General features: G+C 46.2%; 1 protein-coding gene across 1 annotated transcript in view; it reads right to left on the bottom strand.

Moving 5' to 3' along the window:
* LOC112576179 (ATP-binding cassette sub-family A member 2-like) overlaps window positions 1-22,403 on the bottom strand; it is a 60,356-nt gene that overhangs the window by 34,200 nt on the left and 3,753 nt on the right. Inside the window, 1 exon segment of the mRNA XM_025258455.1 lies at window positions 14,083-14,176. Coding sequence (XP_025114240.1) covers window positions 14,083-14,176 — 94 coding nt within the window.

Here is a 22,403-nt window from a genome sequence, read left to right as displayed (position 1 = left end):
CAACAAATTCAACTTAGATGAGTTTAAATTTACATGGTATTTTTTTTTATGTTTGTTCCTAGGATGACAGAACATTATTAAGCAAACTTTCAAAACACCTGCAGCTAAGAAAGAGCATCGACAAGCTGCATTTTAAGTCAGCATACATAAACAGCACATCATTTAATGTTTGACCTGCACTCATGAGAGAGATGGCGCCTATTGTTAGCCATGTCTCAGAGTAAGGTCATAGTTGAACCAAAGTGCTAGAACTGCTTTTACATGCAGTCTGATGTAAAGAGCAAGAAATTAGAAGTACCATTATAAGTACAGAATATAATAGATGGTACCACAGATTTTCTCCATTTATATTGTGTGCTCAGTTGAAATACAGTGGAAAGTGTGGCACAAATTCCTCAAATGAGGTGTGTGTGTGTGGGGAGATTGGTGTTTTACCTCGAGCCAGCAACTAAGGCTATATCACGGCAAGGCAGCCAGCCCTGTAAACAGATGCAATGAGCAGAGAAAGAACAACACCGGACCCCCCAATCCCTTAAATGACCTGGTGCATGAACCAAAGATCATGTAAAGACAAGAATGACAATAAAAAGCAAGATAATGATGGTGTCAGTGATAATACAATGATGACGTCAGTGACAACAATCATGTTAACAAAGACAAGATAAGATGATGATAATGGCAAGTGCATGCTGAAATAATTTATGAGGGTTTTTTGTGGTTTTCATAATTTGTGGAGGTTGGAAGAAGAAGAAGTCAAGCACTTTATAGTTCTTAGGTCTAAAAAAGGGAGACTAAACCTTGCTCCTCCCTTAACGCTCCCAACCCTTATTGGCTGCCTTCCAAAGGCGAGGGGACAAAAATGAGGCACCCTTCCTGGGGCAGAGAGTGCTACAGCTGCGGTCTTGTAACTTAATTTGAAGAGGTCGAAGGTTGGAGGTAGTATGGTGGGCGGGGGTGTTTGTGTCCTTATAGAGAGAGGCCACAGCCCTCTTTCTCCTTTCGTGGCCGCTGATCGCGGTGGGGGGAAAAGGAAGCAAGAACAAAATTTAAAAAAAAAAGAAAGACGTAAACAAATTAAAAATACAAACGAAGAGGTCGAGACGCCCGCTACTTAGGCGACGCCGGGAAAATCAATGAGACCTTTGGTTTCAACAGCCATACCCGCCAGCGCTGGACGTGCGCTGCACAAGCAAGCGGCGCGAACCCCAGGGGCAGGTAGCCACGTCGTCAAGGTGCCTAATGAGCGGTTACGCAAGTGACGGCGGTGCTTGTATCCCCCGCGGCTGCATTATAGCAGGTCAAACACTTTACAGGCTTGAGAAGCCGGTGTTTGCATTGGTATTTGCAAGTTGTGTAAATCAGGATGGCAGGTGTCTGCACCTTGCGCTAAGGTATTAGACGAGCAACCCAGCGAAGACAAGTTGGAAAACAAGATTTTTTTTTTAAATGGAAAGATAAATACAGTTGTCGGTTAAGATGGACGAACCACATTCCCTAAACTATTCCCCCCTCCTTTCACCAACCTCAACACACCCTCTCATATTTTAATATATCGTACAGTTTATGCATCACTATACTCCCCCCACCACCCAGGTTTTCTGGCTTGCTGTAGGCATTACAAAGGTAATTTGGGGGGCAAACGTCAACTCACCATCGTCTTGTATAGCATCGTGGACAACCTGCAACTGCGGATTCGATTTTTAACACTCGAGGCACAGTAGCAATAAGTTAAAATGTGTCAACCGTTGTCCGGCTCTTCTACCCCCTCCGACATAACCCATTCACTCACTTTCTACAATATTTTGCCCGCAAACAGCACGTGGTCTGTAACCCTGCGCTTGATCCACTACTGTTGTCTTCAGTCAGGACACACACAAGAATCCAGAAAAAAGACCTCCGTTCAGCGTGGTGGGGTGGGGATAAAAATAAATCTGAATACGGACCGTCTATTTACTACATATTAAAAAAAAAAGCCAAGATCGAAACCTGCGTGGCTTCTTCACTTCGTTCCAATTTTTTTAAAGCATGCACCCAAGAAAAGAGTAAAAACGGGCGAGGGGACAGTTCGGAGGGTTCTTGTGTCATGCTCCATAACGTGCAAGCTCGGACCTGCGCCTGAACACCCAACCTACTCTGCTTTTTCGCCTGCTTTCATTTCTCTGTTCACACGTTGGCAATCTCGATACCCTCCTGTACCCAGCTTGCCCCCCAGTCACAGGCTTCCTGTCTCGCCCCCCCCTACCCTTTCACTCCCACCCCACCCCGCGAGACGGTGCCGAAAGCCACGTGGCCTATGCTGTCATCGATCTGTGGACTGCGGGTTGCCCAGGGGCTGGCACCATGCAGGCCAGCAGGCTCCCTCGTCCGTTGGAGCAAAGACTGGTGTGGGACTACAGACAGCTGCTGCTGTACGCCTGCCTCATACTACGGTCACGACGCCCACCAACTGCCATCTCAACGACCGTGTTAACGTTGTCACGCAAGGACAGTCCCTCTGCTTTGTTAGGAGATCGCTTCCGTCGATCTTTCTAGATCAATCTACCTTAATGGTTTGGGACACACAAGAAATGCTGAAGCTAAAGCCTGCAATTTTTTTTTTTTTTTTTTTTTTAATTTGTTTGTATTCTGAATATCCTGCCTGCACGAGGAGAACTGGATTTTGTGTGCCTCTGCCTTAGAAAACATTGCACAGCAACATCAGGCCGACCGAGATTAACAGCACCCGGTGATACTCGCCATTTTGGCTTTCGCCTAATCTTATTTCTCCAGTTTCCACTGTAAGAGAAAAGAAGATGCCTTACCGCGACCAAGCTGACAGCCCTGTCAACAAAAATAACTGCTATAGCGTATTCGAATCGAGATACAAACCTTGGACAAGTGAATCTTTCTGTTATAAGTGTTTCATAACCCCTCAGTGAAGGAGTGGGGAACGTGTCTGGTCCGTGAAATCATTTGGTCTTGCCCTGCCAAGGCAGCTGCAGGCTGGACTCCAATTTTAGTAAATCTAGGAACTTTTTTTTCATAGCAACATAAATTTATATTAAATGATCGTAATAATAACTTAAATTTTGAGTGAAGGAAGAAATTTGTGTTTTACGTTGAGCCTTGTAAACAAATGTCACATGCAGAGAAATAACAGTATGCCCGAGACGAGATTTGAACACCACACACCTAATCCTCACTTAGTTGGCGACAGGCGCTAACCGTTGCGCCACCGGGCCGCCATATAAATTTTGAGGAAGGAACTTCCACTACGGGATAGACAGAACACATACAAGTAGGTGACCGGTCAGACACGTGTGCTTCTCGTCAACTGTCAACGGACTGGTATCCTGGTGACCCAGAAGACAGTGCCAGGTATGCTGGGATTGTGCACGATGCAAAACTGTTCACCCAGTGTGGCGAAACTACGGCTTGACCAGGCTAATTTTTATGATTATAATTTTGTATAGTTCGCAAATGATAAATATCCAAATGGTTCTGGGTAGAAAAGGGGAAATGTTCCCACCCCCACCTTAGAGCAAAAGACGAAAAATACACAAAAGCATTTCATTACTAGTTTACACACATCAAAGGCTGATCATCGTTGGATGCAAATAAACCGACCAAACTATGGAAAGTATTTTGCTCTGTTCAATCTGACTCAGGAACACCAGTGTCTGCTCCCTGCTGGCATCAATTACAACAAAGCTTGTTAAGCCAAAATTAGTTTTTAAAAACCCGTTGGCGAATGACGTCATTTCCGCGAAACTCAGTAAGCTGATGTCGATCACAGAGAGACTAAAACATTTTTGGCTGCATCACCTGAGCCTTTTTTTAAAAATGTGCAAACTCTTTCAGCAGGCCAAACCTGTTTAAACTGCTAGTGGACGTGTAGAAACTCGTCGTGTTTGGTCTCGCAACCACGGGCGACGAGCTAGTTTCACGTGTTTCTGAAACCGAAAACTGTTCTAAAGAAGCACACTTAGAGACATTTTTCAAAAGATCCTCCTAAGCCATTTCCATGTTTTAAGAAGCGCATACGAAAAATATGCTGGAGGCAACGAAAGTCTGGTCAAACAGTTTTATCTTATTTAAAACCATTTTAGTATTTTTTTTTAAGTTCTAAAACTGTGTTGTGCACTGTGTCTAAAAGTCTAAACGTGTCTAGAACTTAAAATGTGCAACTGGGTCCAGGTTTACAAAATGTCCCTAAGCATCACACTTTATAATTTTAGCTGACTGCTTCGCGTAAAATATTCAGTTAGCGCTTAGCAATGTACACCTGGCATCAGAAGTATGATGAAGTGAGGAAGGTTAAGTGAGAAAGTTCTCTTTAGTCGAGCAGAAAACTTTACTGTTTGCTCTTCAAAAAGATTAATAAACAGCTGTTTAATGTCCATACGAAGCACCATAAGCTATGCAAGCTCCCCCAGCCGCCACGTTCTACTATTTGCACAGGCCATCCTGACCTCACGTGTGCTCTGATGTCATCCGCACGGTCACTTTGCTTTGTACCCGCCACACCGCTCTCAAAGCTCGACAACTCTTGAACCCGAGCTCACTTGCAGGTGAGAAAAGGACGAATGCATTTATCATATCACTAAATTATTGCCCCAACCTTCTCTGCAAAACAGAGAGAGGAGTCGGGGTTGGGTAGAAGGTGTGAGAACGAGGACATGACCTAGGCGTTGTACTCAAGTAGAACACTGTTCTGTGGGCGAGTCATTGCCTGACTTTTCTTCCTCGATACCACAGCTCTGTCTCTCTCCCCTTGTAAATAAAGAACCACAATGTCATTCTTTGTGTATGAGTGTGTGTGCGCGCGCGCGTGTATTGCGGGTACATTGACAAGAACAAGTAATTTCGAAGCTGATCTCCATGACCCAGCTTTTGAAGGGATTAGCACTGCGCACAGCATACAGCTACTGCGCTCCAAACTGAAGCTGATAGCCGCCAGCTACCCGAGCTTGTACATAGTTTACTACAAAGAGAAAAAGGGCGAGAACATGACAGGTGCTTTATTCCCATACCAGCACACGGCCCATCTTCCACTTAGCAGATTAATTTCCAGGTACCATCGCCCAGCCCCGTGCACAGCCAACTCCTGTAGCTGTTAATGTTGATGAGGTTGCTGTTGCTCTATTTACGTATCTGATCGCAAATAACCAGCTCCCTCGTAGCACCCCATAAAAAATGTAAAACATGGCTGAAAGAGCGCGTGTGCGGATGGAGAATTCATAGTTAATGCATGTAGCACGTTCAAATGTGACGTGTAATGCAGTTTCGATCCAACTATTCATCAAGTTTTTACTATTATTATTGTTGCTGAACCCTTGCCATCAATTTGCACTTCCCACCTGCAACATCCATACGTTTCGCTGATTTAACTGGAATAAAATGAGATGTGACAGAGAGGAAATGTGAACAAAAGTGACTTTTTTCTTGTTCCGACGAAAGCGAGCGCTTCTGAGTAGTGAACGCTCTGAAGCAGAAGTGGTTCAGTGTGTCTAAGGTACGGGATGAAGAAGATGAAATATAAACCTCTCCTTTCGCAATCACCTCATAAATCAGGCACTCGTTCTAACCAGACTACTGCTGGATGAAGAGGGTGAAGATTTTTCTATCCACAAGCTTCAAGCAGCTTCACTAACCACTAAGAAGCGCCAACCACTAGGATGTGGTACCTACCCACAGGTAACACACACACACTGCAGTCTGTAACTTATGATACATGGATCGAAGTCATCGATCATCTTAATGTGGTTTTGATTTACGAATTTGGAATCGGCCGTATGACTTAGCATCGGCTGTGTTTCGTAAGGCGCAGTGTTATTGGTCTTCCGGACAACAAAGCGGATGCACTCAGTCATGGCAATAAGTAGACTGAACCGTCGATATCACAGAAGTACAACTTTATGTAAATTTGGGACCTAAGTCCTGACGCCAGGAGCCGGGGTAAACATGACCTCACTGGGCGTTAGTGGGTAAGTGGGCGATAGCAGTCAGCTATCTCGCATGATTCTCTGCAGATGTTGAACAGGACTAGAGGAAGACCGCCAAGCAGCCTTCACTTTGCTCATGAATTCGATGGATGGACATCAGCGCGGGCAAGATCGAAAGGCTGGTCAACACTTTCGGACAAAGAAAAGAAGAATCCATTGGGAGCGACACACTCAAAGAATGCCAGTCGTGTGGCGAACATTCGTCAAAGCATCACAGCAGTCACGCCAGCAATGGTGAAGATGAACAGGCTATGGAACAGTAGGACGATAAGCTTCGAGATCAAATTCAAGCTATGCAGGTCCCTGGTTGCTTTCTTCTTACTGTACGGCTGCGAAACGTGGGCCGATAAAGATAGAAGGATTCAGACACTGGAGATGAAATGCTTCCAGAGACTGCTCCGAATCCCCAGCAGGAAACAGAAGACAATCGAATTTGTTCGCAACGCGGTCACCACCCAGGTCGGTTCCCAGGAATCTTAGCTCACCATCGTCAAGCAGCGACAACTGATTTGGTTTACGTCGCTCGATATGACCCACTGCTCAAGAGATTCCTCCAAGGGTTGTGTGTGGAGGATAACGACAGGGGAAACAGGAGATGTGGTTGAAACAGATCACGTGCAGGAAAGAACAGCGTGCCCAAGATGAACTCAGGGCACAACCTTCACTGTATTGGTCCGGACCGCTCCGGGGAAACAGGAGACAGTTGGAGATTGAGATCTACTAAATTGGCGCAGAATAGGTCTGACTGGCAAGCCTTCAGTTTTTTCTGCGTCTCATCATGTCACCCCCCTCCCAACCTTTGATTGGTCACAGTTGAGAGACAGAAATAAAACATAATATTTTATTAGCCTTGTAACTGACAACGTTTTATTAGGCTTATATGTCAGCTCGTATCTAGCAACCTGCCGTGCGCTTGGGCCAAGAACGTTGAAAAAGTTACAACTTAAAATTCATTACACTGCCTCACCTAACATTGTTTCCCCACCCTTGACTGCTGCTCCCCCTACCCCCCGCTCGCCTTGAGCTCTGTGGTTTGCGAGACTAGCAGAAAACGAAATACCAGAAAGGTATCTTAACTCGGTAATTGTTTCGAAGCAAACAAATGTTAAAAAAATCTAATACAGTTTCTGATGGCTTTTTTTAAAGCCTTTTGTTTCATTTTGTGAAGTGTTTGCCCACCAACATACAAGAGTATGCTGTAGCAAGACCTTATAACCCTTTTAAACCACAACCTCAAGGTAAATGAGCGTTTTTTTACACGCAACTGTGCAGTCAATATGCTTCCTACAATAATTTTACCATGAAGTCTGAAAGTGGCTGACGGATAAGGGAAACGCACTGGTCTAAGGGCTTCAAGCTTTACATTGTGTTGATTCAGACCCACAGTTGCGCGCTTGACGCATGTGTCACCCTGGTGGCTCTACAGCGATATTGCCATGAGCATGGAAAGCAGACTTCTAGAGAGGTGCGAGGGCTACTGTTGTCTAATTACGCACATCGGAATTGTTTTCTCACAGAAGTGTTAAAGGTTGGAAGGGATGCGGTACCAGATGTGGTCTTGTGGTGTAATCACTATTTCTAGCCACGTGAGGAAGGGTTCTCCGGGTACTCCAGAATCTTCCCCCTACCTTTCCCCTCAAAATGAGACATCATCTCTAGGTGGAACCATTCTCTTACCAAAACAGTCAACCAACGTTTGGCAAAGTTATCTGTGAAAATCACAGGAAAACCAATGGTCTTATGTACTTCATGTGCACTCAGCCAACGGCGGTCTTGAGTGAGTTGAGCTAAAAAAAACTGGAGTCAACTGTAACTTAAGGCCTCACAGGCAGCGCAGCCAACCATACGCTGACGCCGAAGAGTCCAGTTGTTTCACTTCTTGCCTGATCGAAAAATCAATCGAATGTATCAACAGCAGAAGTGCCATCCCTCTTCTTGTTTAAAGCAGTGTAACCAACATCAAAGACGAACATACTTTCAGTATTCTTCTGTTTACCTCAATTCTTTATACTTTAACTTTGCCGTTGTCAGAGTAATGGCAGTAAAAGTCCTCGAAATACAGACCAGAAAGTACATGTATGATAAATAAATAGCAGTTTTACTATCAAAGCATGGGAGAACAATTCTTTACCGATGCCAGTCTGTGTTAGTGGCTTCGCTAGTCTGGCTGTTTAAGAAAAATGACAATTTTGCCGTTTCAGTGTGAGAGTTAATGTTATTTTGGGAGATCAACTGTAAACAAAAATATTTCGGTATGGAAAGGCATCTAGGTATGTACAGGAGAAGGGTTCTCCGGGTACTCCGGTTTCTGCATTCAATGACTTCGTGTATTCCTAGTTTTGACTGCTCTTGGGAAGCACGGGCTCTGATGGATTCAAACTCAAATGCAAGCAGGTATTGTGCGATGTCCTTGAAGCAATGAAAAGGCTCTTTGGGCTATGATCAAAACACTTTCCCTCCCTCCCTCCCAAACCCCCAACCCCTGCACATTTAACAGGTAATTCTGGCAGTGGTTAAGGGGTGTGGTACGCCAGCAGTTGCTGCCGGGGCCGTAAGCGAAGCGGAGCGTCAACAGCGAGACTGTTTATCACTGCTGCGCTGTTGGCGTGAGATAAGCAAGCAACCTGCGGCTCTTATAACTCCATGTGTGCTTGGGGGTTCTTATCCAATAGTAGGTCACCAGACTGTTTTCCTTCATCTACAGACTTGCGCCAAAACTGAATGCTACTCCTTGTGTGTGTGTGCATGTATGTGTTGTCGGGGTGGGCGAGGAAGGAATGTAGGTACTAGTGATTTTCGCCCTCAGCAGCTAAGATAATATCCCATAAAAGTAACCAGGTGCCACACACACACACTAAAGAAGATATGCATGCCTAGGCCGAGATCTGAACCCAGCACACTCGATGCTCGCTGACCGAACCGCCCTTGTTTCACGTGTAGTCTAGTCATTAGGTCCCGTTAAATGTTAGCACCTTGTGTTTCCTAGTTTATTTCGCACCATCTACCCATCTACTACCTTTAAAAAAACTGCATCGGCTTGAGTTTCTGAACTCTCTCATTAGTACCGTTGATAAAAGATTTTATTTCTGTTTTGCACTGTTTCGAATGTGTATACCTTGCGGAAAGCTGAGGATTCTTGCTCACTATGTTACAAAATCGGCATCATCGTCATCATCATTATCATCAGCTCGAAGCGGAGGTCCCTAACGGTGTCTCCATCTCAGCTGTTCTCTTTGCCTCGTCCTACATCATTCAGAAAGTCTTCCGCCCCCTTACACAGCGAGGTTGATTGCATGAGTCACCATTAACGCTGACACCAGATTTTTTTTTCTCGTCCTTAATGCAGCTATTGCAAACAAAAGAATTTTACTGTGGCAGTTAGTAAAGGTCGTAAAAGTCGTGGTTAATTTATATCCCACGTGCGCCGACTGCTATTGCGCTCTCGCGTCCCACTTCTCGAGAGAATGACCTTTCCACTCCTAGCGTCAGCTGCAAGTGTTAGATGCGCTTCACTGCAGCGTTTACATTTCTTTTTCATACGCAATGTCCATTTTTTAATGTGCGATCGTTTTCCTGAAGCCCGAGGGCAGACGAGAAGCAAGTGACAGTGGAGTTTCAGCGTGAAGCCCTACATCTCTGACTGGCAAGCGGAATCCTTACACGTTGAGGCGACTGCCTTCCTAACGGGAATTAGTGCGAAGAAACGCAACCCACACAGCCGTCTGCCTACACCCTACAGCTAAACATTGAGTCAAAAACACACAGAGTTTGATGCAACTGCAATTAAGATGCAGCCGTAATTAATTCCCTGCTTTCTTCTGGTTGTCTCGAGAGATTCCCTTAGGTTCAAAAGGGAGAAACTGATTATTTTCAATAAATCCCATGAGAATCTCTCTCTCTCACACACACACACAAAGTTGAAGTCTGTACTTAAAACGCATGTTTCCTAGTATTCGATTCCATAGCAGTTAACATCTAATATTTCTTTGCCTCTGTATATTTTGCTGTTTAATTGTCTGATCTTTGTTTTTTAACATCCATTTCCCCAGCTACCTGTATTTCGATCTTGCGATCAGGTAACATTGCAAGTTCGTCTTGTGTATGGTCCGCAGAAATGGCTGTAGATGACTGTAAGTAAGCAAACCATGCCGTACACACATACCTCTTTTCCATAACTACGGCCTCAGAGGTGTTGCTCTGTACCAACGATCGCCTACAGTCAACATGAAAGTTCCCATAGGCTATGATTGTTTTTCACTAATGTTCTGACACTTTCTGCGTATGTAAATAAGAAAGCTGCATGCAAATCAGCATAGGTCCAGCTTCAGCCTAAGTGCATAATAATTGAGAAATCGCTTTAAGCGAACTGTCATACCATTACTCACACCCACGTTTACAATGCACACGCAGCAGGGATGGGTAGGGTGATCACGTGAGCGTGAAAACATGAGGAAGCTTCGAACCCCTTTCACTACAGCATCTGACAATCTGTAGATATCTGCAAATACTACAGTTTAGGAATATATACACTACAGTTAGGGATGTAGGAGGGAGATAGTGGAGAGTAAAGTTTTCCCCCATTTACGACCCTTAAGACGATCAGGACTTTAAAAGCACAAGGCCAACAAGACGCCGACATTGTAAAATCGAACCTTCTTTTTTTTTTCTCCTTGTCCCCGCCCATAAACTACAAAAGGACTACCACCCGCTGATATTCGTATAGTAAGAGTGAACGTTCTTTAAAATTTGTTTTCAAGGCAAATGGCACTCAATCACTCTTTCGGGAATTCGGAAACATCTAGTGCTTCTAGTCGTGCCCGAGCAATCAAATTAACTGGAGCACAGAAGGCAGGGCGCAGGAGGCATCCATCATTTTACATGCTCTTCTCAGCTACATCAAAATCACATCGGGCTGCCCTGGGTGAAGGTGCCGGTTGGGGTGAGGAAAAACATTGAAGAAAACAACTAATGGTTTCATCACTACTTGTCGGTAGATGCAAAAACAGATGCTAGTTGTGGTTTCTGGCTGTTATGATAAGCCTTGGGGCGTTTCGACAATCTCGCAGTGGATCGAAGTAAGGGAAGAGGTTTTGCAATCTGCAAAGGTAAGTAGCAATAAGAAGAAAAGTTAGATAAAAGACCAGCATTTAAACTGAGGCGCTGAACTGTACACAGAGGACAATGGTCTGATCGTCTGAACACAGCAAAATGACTCTGAACCCGGACCTTCAGTCTTGTGAGGCATAAGACCCTACGACGCACTACCACATTTTTAAAAAATTTGTACTTTAATGTCTATAGTCTTAACTACCTGAAAATGTGTCACAAGTGAAGAGCTACAATAACGGATGACTAATGAGTCAATCCCCTGTATGTTCAGGCTGCCTTTTTGCAGATATGAGTGTTGTCACATAGCCTGTCTATGCGACTCTTTCAGCAGTCATGGCTGTAGGTGAAAAATTAGGATCAGGTGAGCCGGTGCACGACCACCACGACGACTCCAATCACTCAGCCATCAATACGTTCACAGCGTTGGAGCCGAGGCGTCATCACACAGTCATGTAGTACGGAATGGTATCTCGTGGTCGTCAGCTCGTCAGATCGGAAGGCTCCAAGCTCAAGGACACGAATTTTAATGTGAGCGATGAACGAGCATGTAAATCTATATCGAGCTGTGTCCACAAAGGAAATCGCCGCAAGCCAAAAGGGAAACCGAAACCCCGCCTCAAAGGGGCCATCATGTCATCGCAGATAGTAATCCCTTACAACAAGGGCTGGGGAACATCCGGCCCGCCAAGGCAACCGCAGATTTCAGTAAACCTATCATTTTTTAATAACACCACAAATGTCTATCACGTGAATAATGATAGTAACGTAATTTTTTAGAACACACAAGAACCGTCCATTATGGGATAGAGAGGACCCATATGAGTACATGATGGGACAGACACGTATGCTTCTCTTTGGCTGCCCGTGGTCTGTGTGGACGATTTTAGACTCCTCCATCAGGAGGTATACGTGTACTAAATAGTCATGATTTATTATTATTATTATTAATGTACTTTCATTGCACAATAACAAACAGAAAATTGTGCAGTTGGTTAAAAAAGGTTTTGTCTCTCTGTTACCTGGGGGAATTAGAAACACTTATTTACAGACCCAAACCAATTGTTTCGTTATGCTTTTTATAGGAGTTGAGCCTATTTTTCGCGCAAACTAATCACGAAAAATGTGGATTATGGTGAATCACTGGGATTGTACACGTTGCAAAAGTGTTTCACACTGTGACGAAACTACAGCTTGACCAAGATAAAGCAAGACAATTTTAAATAGACAATTTTGTATGTCCCGTGAACGATGTTACAAATATCAAAGAGGCCCTTGGAGACAAAAAGTTCCTCACCCCTGCCTTCCAACAACAATTTAGTCTCATAGATACTATGCTCACCGCGAGATAGTATCACCGTATTCATGATCATCATGGACACTAGATCCTCTTTACGACAGGACGCAATCTTTAACTTCGCTTCCTCCCACCCGCAGGTTTAACTGATGATTAATCAGAAGACGTTTAGTTTCTTGGACTTGCCGTTAATCCTTCGCTTCTCACGTATCGCACGTACAGTAGAGGTCAGAAAAGTAAAGATCCTTAATCTTGCGTAGAAAATGAGGGGTTCCAGAATGTTCATGGGGGGAAAGCTTTCTAGCGCTCCCCACCTTTTGTCTGGTTGGCTTAACAGGGGTAGGGAAGCTTTTGTCTGCCAAGGGCCATTTGGATATTTATAACATCACTCTCGAGTCATATAAAACTGTCAAAACTTTTCCTCTTCTGCGTTCGACTGCTAGCGCTTTGTTTCCTCTGTCTTTTATGATCCACTTAATATAAATGTTGCTAAGAAAAAAAGCTCATAGATTTAACGTCGATCCCATGCATGCAGTTGCCTTGAAAGGACCAGAAGGAAAGATTTCGCGGACCTTTAAGGTACGATTTCGCACTATGGGGGAGTGGGTGAGAGAGAAGCCGTAGTACCCGGAAATAAAATTCCGACGGTCACCCTTGAGAACGTGTCACATATACTGAGTGTCCCAAGACAAGATCTGAACTGCAGTGGTGACAAGCGAGTGTTGTAACCACTGCACTATTGGTGTCTCTAAGTATAAGGCACTGGCACGTTTCTTTTTGCCTAAATGTACAGTAGCTAATCTGCAAAACACACCCCAAATCTTTGGAGTTTAATACACATTTAATTTCAGCAAAAATCTAGAGAAAAGCTGGAATTACGTCAACGTTGGGCCGATTAGCAACACTGTACGACCCGTCACGAGCACCATCGACAGAACTTCAAAACCTTCCCAGTCAAGGTTCGTAAACTAAGCAGAATGACATTCACACCCCGACCTCCACCTGCCTTTCTTCCAGTTTGTGCCCCCGAGCATACTTTTTAAATCAAATCTGGTTGCAACCGACGCCAACTGGCAAGGTAGGGTAGAAAAAGGTTATGTGCATCCGACCGAAGAAATGTACACCAAAGGTTCAGATTTGCATCGTGGTGGGACAGACGGCGACTTTAGTAAACACATAGCACAGACAGATATATACGTCACGTATACTGGTCGTGGTCGTGAGAAAAAAGAGCGGCAACTTCGGATAGAAGAGAAAGAGATCAGTCGGGTGACGTATACTGGTCGTGGTGGTGAGGGAAAGAGAGAGGCAATTAACTACAAAGGCAAGTGGAGGAGAAAATAAATATCCTCGGTCTATACAAGTAATATGTAAACACCACCACCCACTGACAATCACAAAATAAGGATTACGCCAGCGCATGCGCGCGAGTGTGTTTGGACACGCGTGCGCGCAGGTTCACACTCCCTTGCTGTTTATACAATGGGTTCAAGATATTTAGTCCTAGTGGCCCTGCCATAATGCACATTTATATCGTTTGACAGTGAACGCCATCCATACACCGCCTGTAGTGTCATACGTCACATCGCACACAAAACACGCGCACTCACAGCACGAGACAGTGACGCTCACAACACGTACGACACTGGGGACAAGCCGTGTGCACGTGCACCACCAACAATGGTGTCTACTCACTGGTGGAGATGGGCGAGGCTGGAAGTTTCTTCCGGATCAACAGCAAGATGACGAAGAGCACTAACGGGATGAAGACCTCGAACAAAAGCACGAACTGCAACAGTCACGCGTTTGCCTGTACTTTACTGCATGTATATTGGTTAGAAAATTTTTTCAATCATAATAAATGCTAGCATACTTACAAACATGGTTACATACACTCCTTTCCTATCCGCCCTTCCTTCTTACCAAACCACATAGACTAGCAGGCTTGATGTTATCTGATGATTATTTATTATTGCTAATTCTAGCAGTTTTCCTTCCTATAAGTTATCCACACACAAACATTAAATGACAAGTACAATATTAACAGATGTGAGATGAAAGATCAGTTTGACTTACACGCGTAGGTCTAACGGTGAACAGAATCGCTTATAATAAATTTTGATCGTTTAACATTTGAAACCGAAAGATTTTCTGCATTTGATTATCGTATCTTTACTTATCTGCTAATAAAGTAAATTTTAACGTTCTTAAAAAATGCGAATTTTTGTAATTGAAGCTAAAATTCTTTGACATAATGACTATTTTTTTTTATCATTCACATGTACCCCACGAGGTGTGATAAGAATAGTCCTTTGTGAAAGTTATATACATATACAAAATGGGAACATAGTTTTAAGTTTTCAATATATGCAAAATATACTTTCATATTCTGATACTCTGATAGTGAAAAGTGCACTAACAAAGACACAGAGGAAAGTGCACCTACGTGTAATATAATTATTCAAGTGTCTTACACACACACACACAGAGGTCAGAGGTAATTATGGTCATAGGAAATGTCACACACTAAATGCTACCGCGTTCTTTCAGCAGACACATATAACAATAGTGCTTTGTCATATGGTATTTTGCTGTGACCTTTTACTTAGTTCTTACTGCGATATCTTTTTATCATGACTGACTTTGCGTGCTAGGGTTCCAAGCCTGGAATCAAAACCATTTTGAAACTAATAATGATACAGTGAACTTATATAGCGCCATATCCCAGTCCTACAGGCAGGCTCATGGCGCTTTACGGAAAAAACACACACAGACAGACATACACGGAAGCACGTAACATAACATAAAATGCCATATAAGGTGAAAGATATGTAGCCAGAAGCTGCTCACAGCGTACACAGATCATCAGAAAAACTTCAATTCTGGCAGCAAATGCTCCTTTCCACAACATAGGTCCAGCCACAGACCGGATCTAATAGGTAGAAGCATTTGTTGCTATTACTGCTACTACTCATTGCAACTAGTGCCAGAGTGTGATGGAACGGGGGATGGCGCGTCTTGTGGAGGATGAGGCCTCACTCGCCCTTAGGGGAAAGGGTCTCTGGCTGGCTCGCTTCGCCGCTTTCAACCTTACACTCAAACGTCCGTTCCACACGTCCGCACGCTCACTGACTGACAGTCGTCTCCTGCGTGCGCAAAACACACAACTGATAAGACAGTTGCACACAACACAATGTATAATTACAAAGAAATTAAAGCAAATTAGGTTGACACGTGACGCAATATGAATCTATGAATACGTGGACTACCATCGAGTCACAAAATGCAAAGAGTACAAAATGAAACAAACACACTTTCCTTCTAATCTCTGGATCTCGTATGACGAACACTCCCCCTGCAGAATACATTCGTCAGTCTCAGACAGTTCTTGTACGGCAGCGTCGTTCACGACAGACTGCCTCTAGACAACCAGTAGTGGACAGTCCACAGACCTGCCTTGGCACTACTGTCACTACGGCTGAGTTGACAAGTCACAGCACACGATGCCCCTGGCAATGACGATGGCGACGACGTTGGAAGTGAGTTTCCTGACGCACTGTCCCTAGCTCACTGGCATTACTTGCTCCTCTGGTTGCCCAGGCAACGGATGCAGATGCGGGCGACGATTTCAGGCGACAGTGGTCGCACCGGCTCCAGACGTCCAAGACCCCAGAGGTACACAGGAAAACAATCACTACTCCAGACGGTTACCAGACAACGGGTGGCAAGAGTTGCTGTAGCCGGTCTGACGGTGTACCTCCTTCTTGACGTCTGCGAGGACGGAGACCCTTTCTCACTCTCACGATTCAGACTGTAAGTGCAGCAAGTAGCGCGATACGTTCGGTAGAACGGGCTCCTCAGACTTGCTGCTACGCTGATACGACGCTCAGAGACGGTAGTCTCTGCTGGTATTTTGGGAAAAAAGCCCCGACTAACCATCTACCCTAACTATATACTAATCGAACACGTGACTACTCGTCACCTAATCTACCTGTACCTAAGCTATCGCTCTAGGTACTAATGCCACTACTGACTACCGCGCTATTCCCGTACCTACTACATCTGCACCCCAGCTCTAGTTCTCGCTCCCCTCCTAAGTCACGGCGCCCTGTCAGGTCGTAAAAAGTGGACAGAAAGGTTTCCCCCACTGTCCGCTGTTACTGATCCCGCCTACTATAATTACTTCCACCGTTCGGCTGTTGTTCTGGCCTTGAACCAGGCTGGTTCATGACACCCCCTACTCAAGAGTAAAACCTGGGTTTTGCTCAAAATCAGGCCAGAACAACAGTGAGCTAAAACTATCAAAACTTTCATACATTACGGAGACACGCTTCCAGTAACACATTCTTCCGGTTTAATGAAACAACAAACTACTGGGTACTCTGCCTACTGTAGAGAGATACACAAACGCAAATTCTCAAATCATATACATGAATGACTATTTACACGACCTACAGAACCTAGAGAGTGCTTACCCACGCACACGCGACTCGCCTAGTTCCTCTTGCGGTCGTTCCCTTCAAAAGATTCATCGGCCCAGTAGGAATGTATCTTTGCGCATCATCCAATCGTCAAGCCATACGCTAACTCCGCACATGCGACATGACTAACGCCGTCACTCGTCCCATGTATGTCCAGCACCCTACTTGACCGGACATTACTAGACTTGACCCTGCCCTGTGTAAGGTTTACGTCATCTTCTCACTGAACAGTTTCTTTACTGATCCGTCTGTGATCGGATCAGGTGGCCGGCAGCGCTTGCCGCTCTCCTTCGTGGGTTAATCACCTACGATGCTGTTCGGTGACAGCCAATCAACCGTACCGTGACCGTTGACCGCTTTGTTTTGGTTACGCGCGTCTTACTGTTTCTCGCCGACACCGCAATCGGCCGATTTCCATCTACCTGCGACATACGGTCGGCTTCCCGTCCGTGTCCCTGTCGCACCTTCTCTGGAATTCCTGTTTTTACCAAACTCCATTCTGTTTCTGCGCTATTTGTTTCTACACCTTGAACTTCGCGCGACTGTGTGTAAAGTGGCGTCGTGCTTCTTTTGGTGAGCAGCGACCCCATCACTAGCCGGTTATTAGTGTGCAGTTCTTCCTTTTCCAACTCCAGGTCACTTGAGATCTACCGACTTCTGCGGCTAAAATCCATACTAGCCAGTTTACTTCTTCCTGGCGGTGCAACGGCTTCTGATAACGCAGGTACTTACTACCTGCGCGTTACATGAGCAAACGCGTTGACGGTCCCACAGCCGACTCAGCCGCGGTGTCTCGTCAAGGCGCCGCCCACCCCCTTCCGGGCACGCTGCACCTTTCGCGATGGCTACCTGAGGTGGAAAGCGCTTTACTATCCCTTCCGATGTAACCCAACCTTCTTGTTGACATCACGTGATGTCTATCCGACCCCAGCCGTGAGGACGCGTGCCTTCGCCGGTCAGCTTTCTTGACCTCTTACCCCCGCTGGGTTCGCTGGCTTGCTGACCCGGCTGTAGTCTTGTGGAAGCCGCAGTCTGATGCACCTGTTGGCGATTTTACCTCGCTTTCAATTGATAGTGCATTTTCACACCTACTCGGACTCTCTCAGAGCCACTCGTTTCCTCTGCAAGTTGTGTCTGTAAGCTCTCCAGCTCATTCTGCTCCATCTTCTGCATCGCATCGGTGAGCTTCAACTCAGAACTGCTGTTGTTAAAGGAGCTGGTAACATGCTGCACCACTCGTGGCTTGGCTGCCACTTCTGCCTCTGCCTGTCGTAGAACAGGGTTTAGCTCCTCCTGCCGCTTCTCTTGATTTTCTTGTAGCAGCAGTTTTCTCGGCCCATCAGTTGCTGAGTGTCAGTCACGTGTTTTCGTACCAGGCTTGCTCTTCCTTTAAGAGTTTCCTGACCCTGAACTAAGCCTTTGTGGAGCTCTGTGCTCCCTCTAATAACGCTGATGCAGCTTGGCCATTTCATTCTTCTTGTTGCGTTCCCCAATCTTCTTCTCTTGTCTTTGAATGGGGTTCTGCATGTACTAAACTTCTCATTTGCATGCATTCCGCTGGCCTCCTTTCGGCGCTGTAGACGTGACTGACTTGTTCTGTCCAGCTCTTGCTTCCTGTCCGGATTCTGACCGGTCGACCCAGGTTTGTGTTTGTATTAGACACTAACTGTTGAGTTTGTTTTTCTTCTTCTAATTTTCTTCGCACACGATTCAGAGCCTTTCGGGCGTCTTTATGTTCCGCTCTCTGTCTGCAATCGCTCGCAGCAAATCTTGCAACTCTTTTCTGCTTTGCTTGCTCCAGTCCTCTTCGCGCTTCATATGTTGTATTGCTGCGACGAATGGCTTCCTCCAGCTGCTGCACCTCAGTTGCATCTCGTCGTGCCTCTTCATCTGTACGGCTCCGACCGTGCGGTCACTTCTGAAAGTTTCCACACATTCTGTGAGTGTGGGCCTACTTTGACAACCACTGTCTGTATAGTCCACCACACCTCCCCGTCCCTCTTCGCTGGCGATACCGCCGGCTCACACCCAGGCCCGACTCGCCGTCTGCGATCACTGGGACGCAACGGACAGCTAGCACCCCCCACTCGGGATCGCTAGTGTCTCCTGTCTGCACTGGCACTCAAAGACCTTTGGATCCTGGCCTCCAGGATCATCGCCGTCTTGGTTTGTACCAGTCGGTGCCAGTCTGTACCTCTCGACAGTGGCACCAGCCTCTGACTGTCACTGTCACCTGGCTGCAACAGTACTCCCTGACAGCTGGCACTTGTTCCTCAAGATTGCCAGTGTCTCCTGCCTGCAACTGCGCTTCACTGACAGCTGGCACTTGTTCCTCAAGTTTGCCAGTGTCACCGCCTGCAGCGACTCTCTGACGACAAACGGCGCTCGCATCTCACGATGGGCGCTGTCAACCGCCTGCAGCAGATCCGCACTACCAACCGGCACTCGCCTCTCGCGATCGCCACTTCCTGCTGCTGCAATGCCCTAGTACCAGCTAACCAGCTCTCCGTGCTTCCAAAGACCCTGGTCCTGTACCTGCAGTTGCCTAACAGCGTGACTGTGCCCGGCTTGGCTCACGAGGAGATTAGGAAAACTCTACACCTCCTAACCTCTCTCGCATGGGTAGTCCTCCACACCTTGGAAACCCCTCCTTCCCGCTGGCTGCTCGCCAGTTTCTACTCTTCTAGCCTCTTCCTTGCTAGGATCACTTCGTTAACCTTAAATCAGCAGCCTTTCTATCACTAGTATACGCGCCGCTGGTCACTGCATCGCCAGGCCCTACGTTGCTAACCTGTACCTCGGTAGCACTCCTGTCACTAGCGTATGCGTTGCTAGCATCTACCTCGCTAGCTGGCTTCTCCCCCTCGGGTTACAGCCTTAACGCAACTCATAACCACGGGGACAACTGCGCGAATAGTGCCTACCACCCGCAGCTGTAACACTTCACACCTACAGATCTCCTCAGCTGTCGGACTGTTGGGGACAAGACCTCGGGTCATGCCCTGTACCATACCTAGAACAGCCAACAGCGGGCACCACCCCGCGCTCTGACCTGTAAGTACCTGCCTCGGCCGGATCACTGTCATCTAAGCTGACTCGCCTAACCGGCACACCTCTCTCAGAAATTCTCGCTCTTTCTCGCGCTTTGTTCGCTCTTTCTTTTCCTTTTCAGCCTTCTGGCTTTTGACCCGTTCGCGCGCGCGTTCGCGCACAACTCTATCTTCCTCCTCTACTCTAGCCTTTTCCTCTCTCTCTTCGGCTATTGTTCCCAGTGACAGCCTTTAAATTGTACTCTATAAACTTCGTGATCTTCCTCAGTTTTAACCTTTTCTTCGCAGATTTCTTCTAACATCTCTATAAACTCGCGCATTACTAGCTCTTTCTCGCGTTCTACTAGCTGTCTCTCGCGCTCAGCTCTCCTCTCTCGCGTTCTTTCTCGCGTTCAACGTACTCTCTTCGCGTTCAGCGTACTCTCTTTCTCGCTCGGCTCGGCTCGATCTTTCTCCTCTTTTTTTTTCCTCCCACCATTTGTCAACTCTCTGTCTACATACTGCAATAAATCTTTTCCTACTAGCCACGCTCTACTCCGGCTTTTCAACTCCTTAAACTTTTCACGGCGCGTTAGACGAATTTCTTATCCATCGTAACTAACTCTAGAGACCCTACAGCTACATGATCACTTATCTGCTTCAGCTACTTGCTGGCCACTTGCAACCTGTTTACAATCGATGAGCATTGATGTCAAATCAGCAATTAATTAAGCAATTCCGATAGTCACACAAGTTAGCTAGCATAGTAAAATACATAATACACACAGAATCCTAGGTTCAACAACAGTCATTGTATAAAAGAGTGCTACGACATAGGACGAAAGACAACACTCGCACTTTCGACCTCTTCTTTGGACCTGAAAACAAATGGTCATTTCAGATCCCGGCTCGAGCCCCATTTGTGATGGAACGGGGATGGCGCGTCTGTGGAGGGATGGGCCTCACTCGCCTTAGGGAAAGGGGTCCTCTGGCTGCTCGCTTCGCCCGCTTCACCCTTACACTCAGACACCCGTCCGTTCCACACGTCCGCACGCTCACTGACTGACAGTCGCTCTCCTCGCGTGCGCAAAACACACAATGATAAGACAGTTGCACAACAACAAATTTAAAATTACAAGAAATTAAAGCAAATTAGGTTGACACGTGACGCAATATGAATCTATGAATACGTGGACTACCATCGAGTCACAACAATGCAAAGAGTACAAAATGAAACAAACACACTTTCCTTCTAATCTCTGGATCTTCGTATGACGAACACTCCCTGCAGAATACAGTTCGTCAGTCTCAGACAGTTCTTGTACGGCAGCGTCGTTCCGACAGACTGCCTCTAGACAACCAGTAGTGGACAGTCACAGACCTGCCTTGGCACACTACTGTCACTACTGGCTGAGTTGACAAGTCACACACCGATTGCCCTGGCAATGACGATGGGACGACGTTGGAAGTGAGTTTCCTGACGCACTGTCCCTAGCTCACTGGCATTACTGCTCCTCTGTTGCCCCAGGCAACGGAGCAGATGCGGCGACGATTTCAGGCGACAGTGGTCCGGCACCGGCTCCAGACGTCCAAGACCCCAGAGGTACACAGGAACAACAATCACTACTCAGACGGTTACCCCAGACAACGGGTGGCAGAGTTGCTGTAGCCGGTTCTGACGGTGTACTCCTTCTTGACGTCTGCGAGGACGGAGACCCCTTTCTCACTCTCACGATTCCAGACTGTAAGTGCCAGCAAGTAGCGCGATACGTTCGGTAGAACGGGCCTCCCTCAGACTTGCTGCCTACAGCTGATACGACGCTCAGAGACGGTAGTCTCTGCTGGTATTTTGGGAAAAAAGCCCGACTAACCATCTACCCCTAACTATATACTAATCGAACACGTGACTACTCGTCACCTAATCTACCTGTACCTAACGCTATCGCTCTAGTACTAATGCCACTACTGACTACCGCGCTATTCCCGTACCTACTACATCTGCCACCCCCAGCTCTAGTTCTCGCTCCCCTCCTAAGTCACGGCGCCCTGTCAGGTCGTAAAAGTGGACAGAAAGGTTTCCCCCACTGTCCGCTGTTACTGATCCCCGCCTACCTATAATTACTTCCACCCCGCTTCGGCTGTTGTTCTGGCCTTGAACCAGGCTGGTTCATGACACAGAGAGACCAGTAAACAAAGGGACTGGAGAAGGATGTCCTGCTCGATTGTATCAAACACAGTCGACAGATTCAGCAGCGACAGAAAGAAGATGCGATTCATATCACAAGCCGATAGTCAATCATTGACTACTCGCAGCAACGAGTGATTCTCACCCAAGGTTGACTGAGATGGTTCCAGTGAGTCTGGTGAAATGATTCGGAAGCTACACTACTTTTTCGAGTACAAAGGAGTGAAAAGGTAGATTGGAAACAGGGCGATAAGGGCTACAATTTTTTAATGTTATTAGGGTCGAGGCTGGGTTTTTTTACGGCTGCGATAACAATGGCAC

This window comes from Pomacea canaliculata, linkage group LG11 (assembly GCF_003073045.1).
Source record: "Pomacea canaliculata isolate SZHN2017 linkage group LG11, ASM307304v1, whole genome shotgun sequence".
In the NCBI taxonomy this organism is placed as follows: Eukaryota; Metazoa; Mollusca; class Gastropoda; order Architaenioglossa; family Ampullariidae; genus Pomacea; species Pomacea canaliculata.
The sequence above is the reverse complement of the archived record's forward strand: the minus strand, read 5'-3'. Positions and strand labels throughout refer to the sequence as shown.